The 12,587-nt window shown below is 46.8% G+C and overlaps 1 protein-coding gene across 2 annotated transcripts in view; it reads right to left on the reverse strand.

Moving 5' to 3' along the window:
• Positions 1-12,587, reverse strand: part of Adarb2 (adenosine deaminase RNA specific B2 (inactive)) — a 621,224-nt gene that overhangs the window by 42,338 nt on the left and 566,299 nt on the right. For both annotated transcript variants that reach the window (XM_008841353.1, XM_008841352.1), the window contains exons 5-6: positions 9,460-9,628; positions 5,567-5,718 (exon numbers count right to left, since the gene is read on the reverse strand). In XM_008841353.1, coding sequence (XP_008839575.1) covers positions 5,567-5,718; positions 9,460-9,628 — 321 coding nt within the window. The remainder of the gene's footprint in view (positions 1-5,566; positions 5,719-9,459; positions 9,629-12,587) is intronic.

Below are 12,587 nucleotides of genomic sequence, written 5' to 3' on the forward strand. Positions count from 1 at the left end.
GTGAACTGGAGGTGGTTTAAGGAGGCTTAAGAGCAGTGACCTGAAGCGTGACTGATGCTCTGATGCAACAGAATCTTGGCCAAAGGACAAGTCTGGCAGGAACCTGAGTGTGAAAACCTTCTCGGGTGATCTGACAGATAAACCAGGGCTGGTAACAACTAAATCAAATACATTTCTGATCTGTAGACAGCATATCTCCCCACATATGGTGAGCTGGTGGCTGCTGATTCCTTATTTGAGACTCCAGGAATGGGAAGTTTTCCATCTAGCCAGACCATAGGAAGATAAAAGAACATGGGAAATATAGAAAAATTTCAGACACGGTCATCCCAGAGAAGCAGGGATGGGTGTTTACACTGGGCTTCTTGTCTTGTCCCTTAGACTTGGGACCTCCGAATGCAGCCTCAGGAAGTTGGGATGCCCCCACTCCCAGATTTTGACCTATAGAGTTCTAGGGACTTATGAAATCTCCTAAGCTATAAGGTCAGAGAAGTCTCTGGTAGAAGGAAGTTACTCTGCAGCTGGTGAGGATGTTTACTGTTTCTAGAAATTTCAAGTCATTGAGGCAGGAGAATCAAGGGCTCTGTAGATACTGGTGGGATGTGGAGAGAGACAGTAGGAACTTAGGAAGAAGTTATCAGGAGTCTGTAAAGCTCTATGCACTCAAAGAATGTTTTCACTTACACATAGAACTTTCCTTAGATCTCTGATGATCTCACCATGTGGACTGAGTGTGTCTATGCTCCTCAGTGTCTCTGTGAGCATAATGATACTGCACTAACTGTTGGGATCAGGAAAGATGACTCCCAGCACTTCATTTAGGAACATGGAGCCTGAGGTGATAGTTCAGTGAAACTGGGGTTTCTACGCATTAACCTGTAGGGAGTGTAATAGTGCTGGTTGTGGCCTTTGGAACCAGAGTTACTGGAATTTCCCGGCTTCTCCCTGTAAGTCTTCCTACAGGGGGCTTGTCAACTATTGGCTTTGGTGTCTTCCTGGCAGGATCCCCTCCAAGCAAAGACCTGGTCCTTTGCAAGTCCTTATCCATCCATCTAGCTCTCCTCAAAGGGCAGCAACAAAAACATCCTGTGAGTGGGCAGCAGAGAAGGCTGCAAAGTGGTGCTTAGCAATTTGGCGAAGGTGGGAATTGAGGAAGCTGCTCCTCAGAGTTCCCGCCTTCCCCAGGAGGTCTGAGAGACGCTGAGCAGTCTCTCCAAGACTCTGAAGCCAAGCAGAGCAGGCAGTTGGCTTTTCTTGCCTTTATGGGTGACGAGGGAAAATGATGCATGGCTTTTAGCTGATGAGTCTATTTTGCAAGACTGTTAGCGTCTGCCTGCTCTGTACCGCCGGTTGTGTCAGGAGACCAGCCTAAGTTAGAGGCATGCAGGCACCAGAATGCCTGGCATATCTACAGCAAAAACGTGAGGAAAAGACTACATTTTGTCTCTCCCATCAGCACCTGCCACTTCTTAAAAGCACCATGAAATAAAAGACATCTCCGTGTGGAAGTGAACCTCAGGGGGCCTCTGAGAATGCATTTGTTTGTTTTTCTAAACCACTGGCATTGCAAGTTGGAGCTGAGGGCTGGAGAGGCCACACTTGGTGCTTGATGTACAGAGACATGGGAAACCCAATGAGCCAGAATTGTCCCCACAGGGGACCAAGAGGCCTCAGGCATGGTCGAGGTTTTTGCCGTTTCCACTCAGCCCTGTCCTAACTCCTGCTGGGGCCAAAGAGGAAGCTGAATAAATTAGTGCAAACTCCAAATGTTTCAAAGGGCTATGGGATTGGTAAGGAAAAATCAATCAGTTCCTATGTCTTTCCCTTTCTTTCCTTCCTTCCTTCTTTCTTTCTTTCTTGGCACACCAGCAATAACTTATTCCTTCTCTTCCTCTGACTTCTGATTTGAATTTGAGTTTTCAATGTTCATCTTGGGATGCACTGTCTCCTGTATTGTCCTCTAACTTGGAGTTCAACTCGGGGAATTGGAATATCTCCGGAACTCCCTAACCAAGCCGCAAATGCTGACCCAGCAGAGCCCAGGAAGATGTTGGATGATGCAGAGTCTAGCTTCTCCCACAGACTGCAGGGTAGCTCAGGCTGCCTGAAATGATTCCACCCACATTGGCCACTGCTGCCACTGACATCATCTTGGCTGCTGTGGAAGAGGCTGTGGGATTCCTGTCCCAGTGAAGCTCATGGCGTCCAGCACTGTGGGCACAACAGCCTCAGCCACAGCTCTCCTGATCACAGCACTGGCCACTTGTATCAACATGGTGAGGCGATTTCTCAGCCTGCTTTCTTATACAATACAGAACAAATTGCCTAGGGGTGGCACTGCCCACAGTGGGATGGGCCCTCTCACATCACTCAACAATCAAGAAAATGCCCCACAGATGTGACCACAAGCCAGCCCAACAGAGGAAATTCCCCAACTGAGGCTTCCTCGACCCAATCACTTAGTGGATTCATAACACAGCAGCATTATTGGGAGTGGTAAAAAATAGTGGTCTTTGGAGGGAGCCGGTTGCTGGGGACGTGCCCTTGGGGCTATGTCTGGCCTTCTTCCCTTTTTGTCATAACCCTACCCGCTGCTTCCTGGCAACCGTGATGCAAACTGCTCTGGGCTGTTATGTCTTTCCGGCCATAATGGGCTGACATGACTAAAATCATGACCTTAAAGAAGTCCCTCCTCATTTAGGCTGTTTCTGTCAGATATTTTATTTTTTAATTTTTAAAAAAATATTTATTATTTTTATTTTATGTATATGAATGTATTGCCTGCATGTATGTAAGTACACCCGTGTCATGCAATTTCTACGGAGGACAGAAGAGGCCATTGGATCCCCTGGAACTGGAGTTACAGACAGTTGTTAGCCACCATATGGGTGCTGGAATTTGAACCCAGGTCTTCTGCAAGAATAGCCAGTGTTCTTAACCTCTGAGCCATCTCTCTAGTCCTCTGTTAGATATTTTAATTCACCTAAGCAGCACACAGGCCTAGAAAACTCTTCAAATATAGGTAATGAAATCAGATGTGTATATGTGTTTCTACCATCGAGATATAATCACAGTTACCATTTTCTGGTTTTCATTTCAGTTAAATAAAACAAAATATTTTATGCAAAAATAAAAATAATACATGTATATGAGAGGGCTGTGATTCTAATAAAGTTATTGAATCATCAAGTATATTCTGTGCTCAGAGGACATCTCCAGTAGAAACAAAATGCATGTTCAATCATCAAAGGCTTGCGTCTAGCCTTCCCATGTTCCTTGTATGGGAAGCTACATCTATGTTTCAGTCATCAGTTAGAAAAAGGAAACTTTATTGAGTGACTGCTACATTCCAGGCTTGTATGGTGGATGTTCACCAAAGACAAAGACGCTGTGGGCAGGGCAGGGGGAGGGGCAGCTACGGTGTTTTTATCCTGTATGTTTTCAGCCTATTTCTCTGACTCTTAGGGTACTGGCCCAAAGAAATTCTCTTTTTTTTGGGGCCAACTCTATTGCTTTTCCCTTCAGGAAAGGATTAGAGAGAATTCTCTGCACTGCAATTCTTCTTTTTATAAATTTATTGAATTTTTGTGTATTTCATACATAAAATCATCTTTATACCCCTCCCCCTTTGACCCCTCCAATAGCTCCCTCACTGGAGTTCATACATTCTGTTATTTGTATTAAGGCCTGGTATGTACAGTTAGTGTCCCCAGATATCCCTCAGTGCGAGTCCATTCACTGGGTTGAGTCAGCCTATCTAGAGTCTCTCCTTTCAAGAAGATCAGCTCTTCCTCGCCCAGCAGTAATCAGTTGCCAATGATTCTTTGACTAAGATTGGGGCTTGCTGTTCATTTCCACAGTTCTGTGCTGGGTTTTTGTCTGCCTAAGTTTGCACAGGTCTTGTGCATGCTGACACAATTGCTGTAGGTTTGTATGAGAAGGGCCCCAGGTGCCTGTAGGACTATTTCCGTATGGTCATGCCCCTCCTCCTTGGCTCTTACAATCTTTCCGCCCCCTCATCCGCAATGGTTCCTGAGCTCTGGGTGGGTGGACCTCAATATAGGAGTCCTGTCCAAGGACTCACACTCTGCAGACTTTTATTCTCTGCATTTTGGCCATTTGTGACCTTTTGTGTTCCTGGCCCTCTGTTGCATGGAGGAAGTGTCATTGATGAGAACTGAAAGATGCATTAGTGTTCTCTTCCTCCCTTGTTCTACGCTCCCAGAGTCTTAGGTCTGCATTGCAGTTTTAAGTGACATTTTCCCTCCTTTAGAAAGCAAATGGGAGAACCGAGCTAGATTGAGACTCCTCTACTAATTTCCGGGGAAGTTTATAGGAACTATTCCAGAGAGAGCAAGAAGTCTGTGGTGGACTGGGCAACATGACAGTAGACACAGCCTTCCTGGGAGGGAAGTGGGCATGGTGTAAGTGGTGTGGATCACGGGGCAACCGCTTCACTATTCCAAAGCTTTTAGAAAGAGAAAGAAAGGGCAGAGGGGATGGCTCAGTGGGTAAAGCACTTGTGAACATGTTGTGAACCTGAGTTCAAATCTCCAGAACTCCTGTAAAACTGCATGTGATAGCATGCCTCTATGATCTACCTTGTGTTTCTGTGGCGAGAAGAGAAGGAGAGAGAGAGACCGGGGAATCCCTGGAAGCTAGTGGACCAGCTAGCCTGGTGTATGCAGCGGTAAACAACAAAGATGAGACTTGTCCCAAGCAAGGGGGGAGGTAAAGACTGATGCCCAAGGTTGTCCTCTAACCTCTACATGTGCAAGGCAGCACACATGTGCCTGCACACACATACATGCACACACATATGCACATGTACCATGTAAATAAAATAAATAATTTTTGAAGGAGTTTGGAAGGGTGTATGTGTACGGCACACACATACAAGTGCAAGATGTGTGCATGTAACAATAAGAACATCTCATGACGCTGTTTAGGTGAGAAGGTGTGAGCCCCTGATCTTTCCTTTTTATCACAGAGACACAAGGGCATCAATGACACCAAGGGGGGCACCCACCCCATCTTCCATCCCGGGAATGCACAGTGCCACCACTCTGCTAGTAGTGGTGACAGGCATGGGTCCTGGTGAAGGGCTCGGCAATAGAACTCTGTAGTTCACAGGGCTGCCCTCTTGCAAGATCTCATAGGCCCCTGGTTTTGTTACAAAAGCTGAGTTTCTTTCCCCACCAAATTGCAAATGAAGGCAAAATAAGCTAGTTTGACTTTGCTTCCACCCCATGTAATTCCCATTCGCCTTCTTTTTGGTTCCATTTTCCAGCCTGGGACATGGGGACTGTCTGACCTATTAAAACAAAACCGAGAACCATGGCAATTACTAGCTAATTTTAGACCTCAAACTACTTTTCTGCCAATGATCTGGTCATTTTAAACTGAGGTTTTGGAAGTGTTTAGCTAATTGTAGCTGCAATTGACTTTCAGCAAGTCACACAGTACACAAGACGCCTGAGCCAAACTGGCCTGTGACAGGGTCCTGTTAGGGGAGAACCTGTTCTGGCAGTGTTCATGGACAAAAGGCAAATATGTCATTTCTTACAGCCTGTGGTGATTTCGTAGGGAGAGTTGAGTCTGGCATCTCCGCAGGGGGACGTGCTCACATAGAGATGGAAGAGGATGTTTTCTCGCAGCCTATAGCCGCCCTCCTTTAAACGCACGAATATGGATCTCTCGGAGTCCTCGCGCCGCTTGCTAGGGACACAAAGAGGATGCAGGTCACTTACGATGAACCAAATGGAAATAATCCAACAGACCAATGCTTTTGTCCTGTTTGGTGGTGTAGGGAGTTCCACAATTTTTACCCTTTTCACTTTCACATATGGTGTTTGCCACTTGCACAAACACTCAGAGATGGATTACAATGAAACTACATGAAAACAAATACAATCAGCAGAAATACCCCCATTTCAACCCTCCCTTAATATTCACATTTTAGCATTTAGCTCTCTCTCTCTCTCTCTCTCTCTCTCTCTCTCTCACACACACACACACACACACCCTTTCACCATGGTTTGCCTATTTAACGCGCATATATATATATATATATATATATGTGCACACGTGCTCAAGTATGTGTACACGTGTGTGGGTGTATAAGCGTGAGTCTTAGGAGTTGTTCCTTAGGCACTGTCCACCTTGTTTTTGAGTCAGGGTCTCTCACTGGCCTGGAGCTCATCAAGTAGGCTAGGGTGACCAGTGAGCCCCAGGGATCTGCCTGTCACTTCCCCAGTTCTGGGATGACAAGCATGTGCCATCATACCTGGCTTGTTTTTAAACATGAGTTGTGAGGATCACACTTAGGCTCCCTCACTTTACCAACTGAGCTATCTCTCCAGCCTCTATGTTTTATCTTTATCTTTTTTTTTAATAACCCAGTATCTATCATTTATAAAACCATAATCCTTTGTGTTTGCAAACCCCCATTCATGTAATGTCCTAGAGCGCTACTGACTAAAGTGTCCTTAGTGGCATTCAGCGTGTGAAGTAGAGGGAAAAGGGACTTGAAACAGGGAGCTGAACCTGGGTACCAGCAGACTAGCTAAGAACAGTAAATAATGCAGAATTTGTTTTCCTTCTCATCCAATCAAGATCCAGGGTAGATCTAGAAAACACCAGTCTCCTAGAGTTATACATTCCCTTTCCTTCAGAAAAACCTCCCACATAGCCCTTAACCCCAAATCTGAGCAGCCCTGCCTCCTCAGGGTGGGGCGGCACACAGGGGGCGGCACACAGTGGGCACTCAACAACTGAGGCTGCAATTCCTGTCCTGCTTTCTCTCCCCCTGGTCTGCTTCCTGCCAGTCCTGCTGTTTCTACACATGCTGCCCCATCAGTGATGGATTCTGTGTTGTAGGGTTCTGATATCTCACAGGCCACAGAATGGACATTGTCTCTCCAGGAAACCCTTGAGGCTACTAACAACTTCTGGGCTACCTTCTGCCCTTCCTGTGCTCAAGCACATCCTTCCAAGACTTAAGAACCCTCTCCTGTAGCCCTGGGAGCAAATGTACCCCATCTGGGTCCTCAGTGCAGAGCCAGACTCCTCCCAAGGGTAAATCTCACTCGTTCTCACTGTCTTTTCACAGCCATTGCTGGTCCCCTCCTGGCAGGACAGGGATGTGGTGTGGCTGTCTTTGAATCCTTCCCAGGTGTCTGTGCAGCACCAGGAATGCAGCCAGCTCTGGGCAAATGTTGGCTGGATTGTCTTCTATGACACAAACAGGAGGTAGGAGTTCTGGGAAGCCTTTCCAACTGAGCAGTTGGATATTCAGAAGAAATCCTTCTCCACATATTGAGAGATTTCTGATTCCCTTCCCCTCTGCTCAACCCCTCCGCAGGCCTCCTGGAACTGATAGGGCAACACATCATGCTGCCATGACCGTTCAGAGGCTCAGATAAAAATTAATTGAGTGTATTAAGGTATTGCTTTTATGTGAATCTGTTTGGCATCTATTTGGGCCTTTCTCCCCTTTGTGTGGTTTCTGCACATGCTAACGGGTATGTGAATGAGTCACTCGCTAAAGCCCCCCTTGAGATGCCATTATTAGTGGGTTTGAGGATCCCTGTGTTAACGAGTAAGATAGGGCAGCTGAAAGATGCAAGGGAGGGACCTTCCGGCAAAGAGACCAACGGCAATTAAACCATCAGGACTAAACGGCTCAGCTCAGGGATTCATATGGAGTCACATGCTCAAATCCACTCATGTTTCTGCTTGAGTTTAATGTGTTACAGAGATGCCAGATCAGGTGACAGCCTGCCTCTTCCTGATGACTGCCACGAGGACACCAGAAATTCCAACATCTGACATAGTTCTTAGGACCTGTCGCGTCTGAGAACCCTTACTAAAATGCCTAAGATGGACTGGGAGATAGGTCAGTTGGTAAACGGCTTGCTTTGGCAAGCATGAGGACCTGAGTTGGATTCCTAGAATCCATGTTAAGAAAGTCCGAGCTTGGTGGCATGCACTGGGGACCCTAGTGCACTGGGGATGCAGAGGCAGGCTGATCCCTGTGGCTCACTGGCCAGCCAGCCTAGCCTACCTGGGGAGTATCAGGACAGCAAAGGACCTGTCTCAAGATGAACAAGGCATATGGCTTCTGAGGGAAGTCAGCTGAGGTTGTTCTCTGGCATCCACATGCACACAGACACAGCTGCACACACACCTGCACACACATGCATGCACAAACAAAATGCTTATGTAAGGGGATGGAGTCAGGAAAAGGTGGTATCTTGAAACCTGTCCATGGTCATTTTAGTCACATTTCCTGATTGAAAGTCTAGAAGTCTGGAGAGTGGAACACATTTGGGAATGTGAGAACCGAGGCCAGGACAGGGTTACCTCAATGGGGAAGGCAAGGCCTAGAAAACCCTGAGCACCTGTAAGAAGATGGCCACTGTATTTTGTAACAGCTGTTTGCCTTTGACTTGCCCAGTGGGAACAGAGCCTGTTATCTGGAGTCAGTCAGAAAGTAAAATGACAGTCCATTTATGAGCCTGGTGCTTGAGAGACACTGACTAATCTTGCAGAAACCTCTGAGTATCTAAGACAATTCGAGAGATTCTCAAAACCAAACTAACAAGGGAGGAGAGGGGACTCTGTTCCCTCTGCCGAAATGACTGAACCGTGAGCTCTGTTTGAAGTGGACACAATTCTGTCAGAACTGAGTGGAGGTTGTCAATGCCAACCCGGCACTTTCCCATGGCTAAAATGAAAGTTTCCCAGAGAGCAAGTGCATCGATCCAAGTCACCTCACATTGTACCGAACACTCTTAATTCAATCAGTGGAATTATGGTTCCAGAGAGAGCAATAACTGTCATTTCCCAAGAGAGTGAAGTCGTTTCCTTTCTTCTCTTCCTTCCCCTTCCCACGTGGCTGTTCTTTTTAAGAGAAAACCTCTGAGGTGTCTATCTGGTCCTAGAACTGGATTGTCCCCTTGTCCCACTGACATTTATAGTTTGAAAGTGGACAGCGTGCAAGATCCAGGGACAGCTGTGCCTTATGGTCTTGCTGGCATCTGAGCTTCATAGAAAGCTGTGGTTTCTTTTTTTTTGTGGAATGTTGTTGTGGTCCCTGAATATTTTAACTGAAAAATAATGAGAAGGAATGAGCTGTGACAAGGTGTGTGTTTGTACCTAACTTACAGGCAGACAAGATGTTTTTTTGGAGAGAGATGTTGAATAATGCAGACATCTGGTAATTTAACACTTCACTGTCTGTGTGGCACTCAAAGGGCGCCCCAAGTCTGGGATGCTGTCTAGTGCACTGTCATTCCAACTGTGTTCAAGATCTGCCAAGATGGGGGAACAGCATGTTCTGAGCTGGTTGTGGGCCTCCTTTCTCTTGCCTGGATTCTCACCAGTTGAAGCATGCCAGAACACATGAAAGAGCTGCAGCCTGGGAGACAGTCCAGCCCATGTCAGGGCCCCCTTTACCTTAAGTGCAGTTCCAGCTGAGCATAGAGGAAGTGAAGAAATGCCCGCCTGGTCACAATCTCAGCATGGCAGTCGTTGACAACCAGCCCCTGGTCGCTGATGTGCTCACCGCTAATGCACTTGGTCCCAGAAGATAGGACGATGACCTGTGCTTGTCTGGTGTCCAAGCCTAGGGGACACAGAGAGTGGTCAGAACAGCTTGGGCTTTGAGGACCCCACTGCAGGGGCCCTTTCCAACCTTCTTGTACATAATAGCCTTGACATTTATCTGGCTGACACGCATGACAATGTTAATTCTCATTGTCCACTTGACGAGATTGAAAATTACCTAGGAGACTTATGAGGCACACCTGTAGGTGTGTCTGTGAGGCTCAACTCATGGCTGAGGACCAACTGAGGACAAGCCCCACCTGGACGTGGATGGCACCACCCCTCAGGATGGGGACCCTTAAGGATTAAGAGGGAATAAAGGAAAAAAAAATAGAGTACCAATACACTGGACATGAAGACTTTAATTTATCTTTTCATAGGAGAGGAATTGAGGAAAGATTGATATGGACCTGCCAACTGAGGACTGACAGGGCCATTCCAAGCCTGTTCCTGGAGGAGAAGATAGATGACTATAAGGTTTCCTGCTGAGGCTTTAAAAAGAAGAGGATGGTCTCTTAACCATGTGTGTGCCATAACAGCCTAAATTCTACCCCTAAAAGCTCAGCCACAGGTACCTGCCCTCCTAAGTGGCAGTTGCATATTCACTCAAAGATTCACTGATGGGGGGGGGCTTATGTGTAGGAGGGGATGAAGAAGTAAGAAGGGCCCCTAAGTTGGGGCTCCATTCTGCAGATACACCTGTATTTGCTATGGAGAGGTAGTCCAAGCTGTGGTTTGAATGTGAAATATTTCCCCATAGGCTCATGTGTTTGAACAGTGGGTCTCCGGATGGCAGTTTGGAAAGGTTGTAGAACCTTTAGGAGGTGGAGCTTTATTGGAGGAAGTGGCTCACTGAGGGAAGGAACTGGGCACCCCTTCCTGTTTACCCTCTGCCCCCCTGACTGCTGGTGCAATGTGACCAGCCATCTCATGCTGTTGTACATTCCCATCATGATGGCCCACAGCCCAGGGAACTTTAAGCCCAAATAAACCCTTCTTCCCTTAAGTTTCTTCTTGTCAGGTATTTCTTCACAGTAGTGAGAAGAGTAACGAGCACAGAAGGTATGGGGGAGATGCCTGTGCATGAGGGGTCTACATGCACTGGCTTCTCAGCTTCAGCTCTCAGGACTCAGGAGAGTAGCAGAATCCCAATGGCATCATCCCCTCACTTTCTACTCTAAATGCACTTTCCTTTCTAAGTCTTGCAGAACCCAACACTTTGCTCTGCTGAATGCATGCATGTGAGCCTTGTGTGGATGCATGCCTTTGGGAGTCCTTCACTTCAATGGAGGTCTACTCTGAAGTTGGAGCCAGTCTCTCAATCTATGTAAATTAAAGCCCAGTGGCCCGGGATGCTCCATGGTATGTGATGTTGCACAGACTTAACTCATGACTCAAGAACTCTGGTGAAAAGCAGAGCACGCTGTCAGGCCACAAAGGTGTGAGTGGGCCCAGCTCAGAACACATTCCTGTCTACACTCGAATTTCACAGGCTGGTGCAGGGGTGCCTGATGGAGCGTCCCTCCTGGGGTTATTTCTGTTCAGGGATGGGCACCTCATCAGCAGTGAGTTTCAAGAGTGACCAGTTCCACCTGAGGCCACTGTGGTTGGCCGTAGCCTCGGGAGGAACTTTGTGCTGTGCTCTGCTGTCTGCTCAGGATCTGGGCTGGCTTTGGTTTCAGTCCTAGTGCAATAGCCATGCCCAGAAGACAGCATTGACGGGTGCTGTTCTCCATCATCCGGCTTGTACAAAGGGCATTTCTATGTAAGTATATGCTGTGATTGAACATACCCCCCACAGTCTCTGCCCTTAGTGTTCTTGCCTTCCCTCTCCCATTAGTCCCTTGTTCCTCTAGTCAAGTTTGCTTCTATTTTTATGTCATACACCCATACATGATTCTGTGTATCTATATAGAATCGCAGCAGGACAGGGCTTCCTCCTCTCACAGCCAGCGCCTTCCATGTCTGAAAGGCCCAGGCTGTGGGGTGTGTAGAGGCATCGAAGGGCAGCCCCAAGCTAACTCCTTCATTCCTGGTCCATGTAGGGGGTCACATGACAGTTGATCTTTGGGCTTATAAAAACCTTGAAAGGCCTGTATTTTTAAGAAATAATTTCTAGAACTCTAAAGCTGGGTTTCTGCTTGCTTCTGGACGTATGTGACCAACTGGAAGGATTCTATCAGCTCCAGTGTGATTGCCAGAGACAAACTTTCAAAGTATATCTAGTTATTATTCCTATTATTTAAATGCTTGAATACATAAGAACAGAGTTGAGTCCAAACTTAACAATAGGCCACTTAAACAATTTTTCTGAGGGGTCGGGTAGATGATTCAGTGAGTAAAGTACTTGCCAAGCAGGCTTGATAACTTGAGTTTGAATCCCCAGAGCACATGTAAAGCCAGACACAGCAGCATGCATCTGTAACCTCATGGAAGCTCATGGGCTAACTAGCCTACTGTACACAGGGCCTAACAGTAAGAACCTGGCCTCAAGCACAGTGGAAAATGAAGACAGTTGAGGGTGTCCTCTGACCTTCACATGTACACCATGAACATCGCGCATATGAACACCCATGCACATACACATCACACATACACACACACCACACATACACACACACACACACACACACACACACGCCTCTGAATAATCAGTTCCTACCCCATAAAATGAGGGCTATTGTCTTACCCACTCTGCTTAACAGCCTCTGAGTTTTCACTTTTTTCTTTGATTGGCTCAATTGTTAGGAGTTGACAGCTTATACCAACATGAAAAAGGCATTGGGTATTTCTTGATTTCCTTCTTTTTTTGAGGTGGGGGTCTCTCTGGAGTCTCAGCTGGCCTGGGGCTCACTATGTAGCCTAGGTCACACAGAATTCCACCTGTTTCTGCCTCCTGAGTGCTGGGACTAAAGGTGTACGCCACCAGGTCAGGCTCATGATTTACTTTTCACAAGATAACGCTCATTTGATCATAG

This window comes from Nannospalax galili, unplaced genomic scaffold (assembly GCF_000622305.1).
Source record: "Nannospalax galili isolate Female #2095 unplaced genomic scaffold, S.galili_v1.0 scaffold399, whole genome shotgun sequence".
NCBI lineage: Eukaryota > Metazoa > Chordata > Mammalia > Rodentia > Spalacidae > Nannospalax > Nannospalax galili.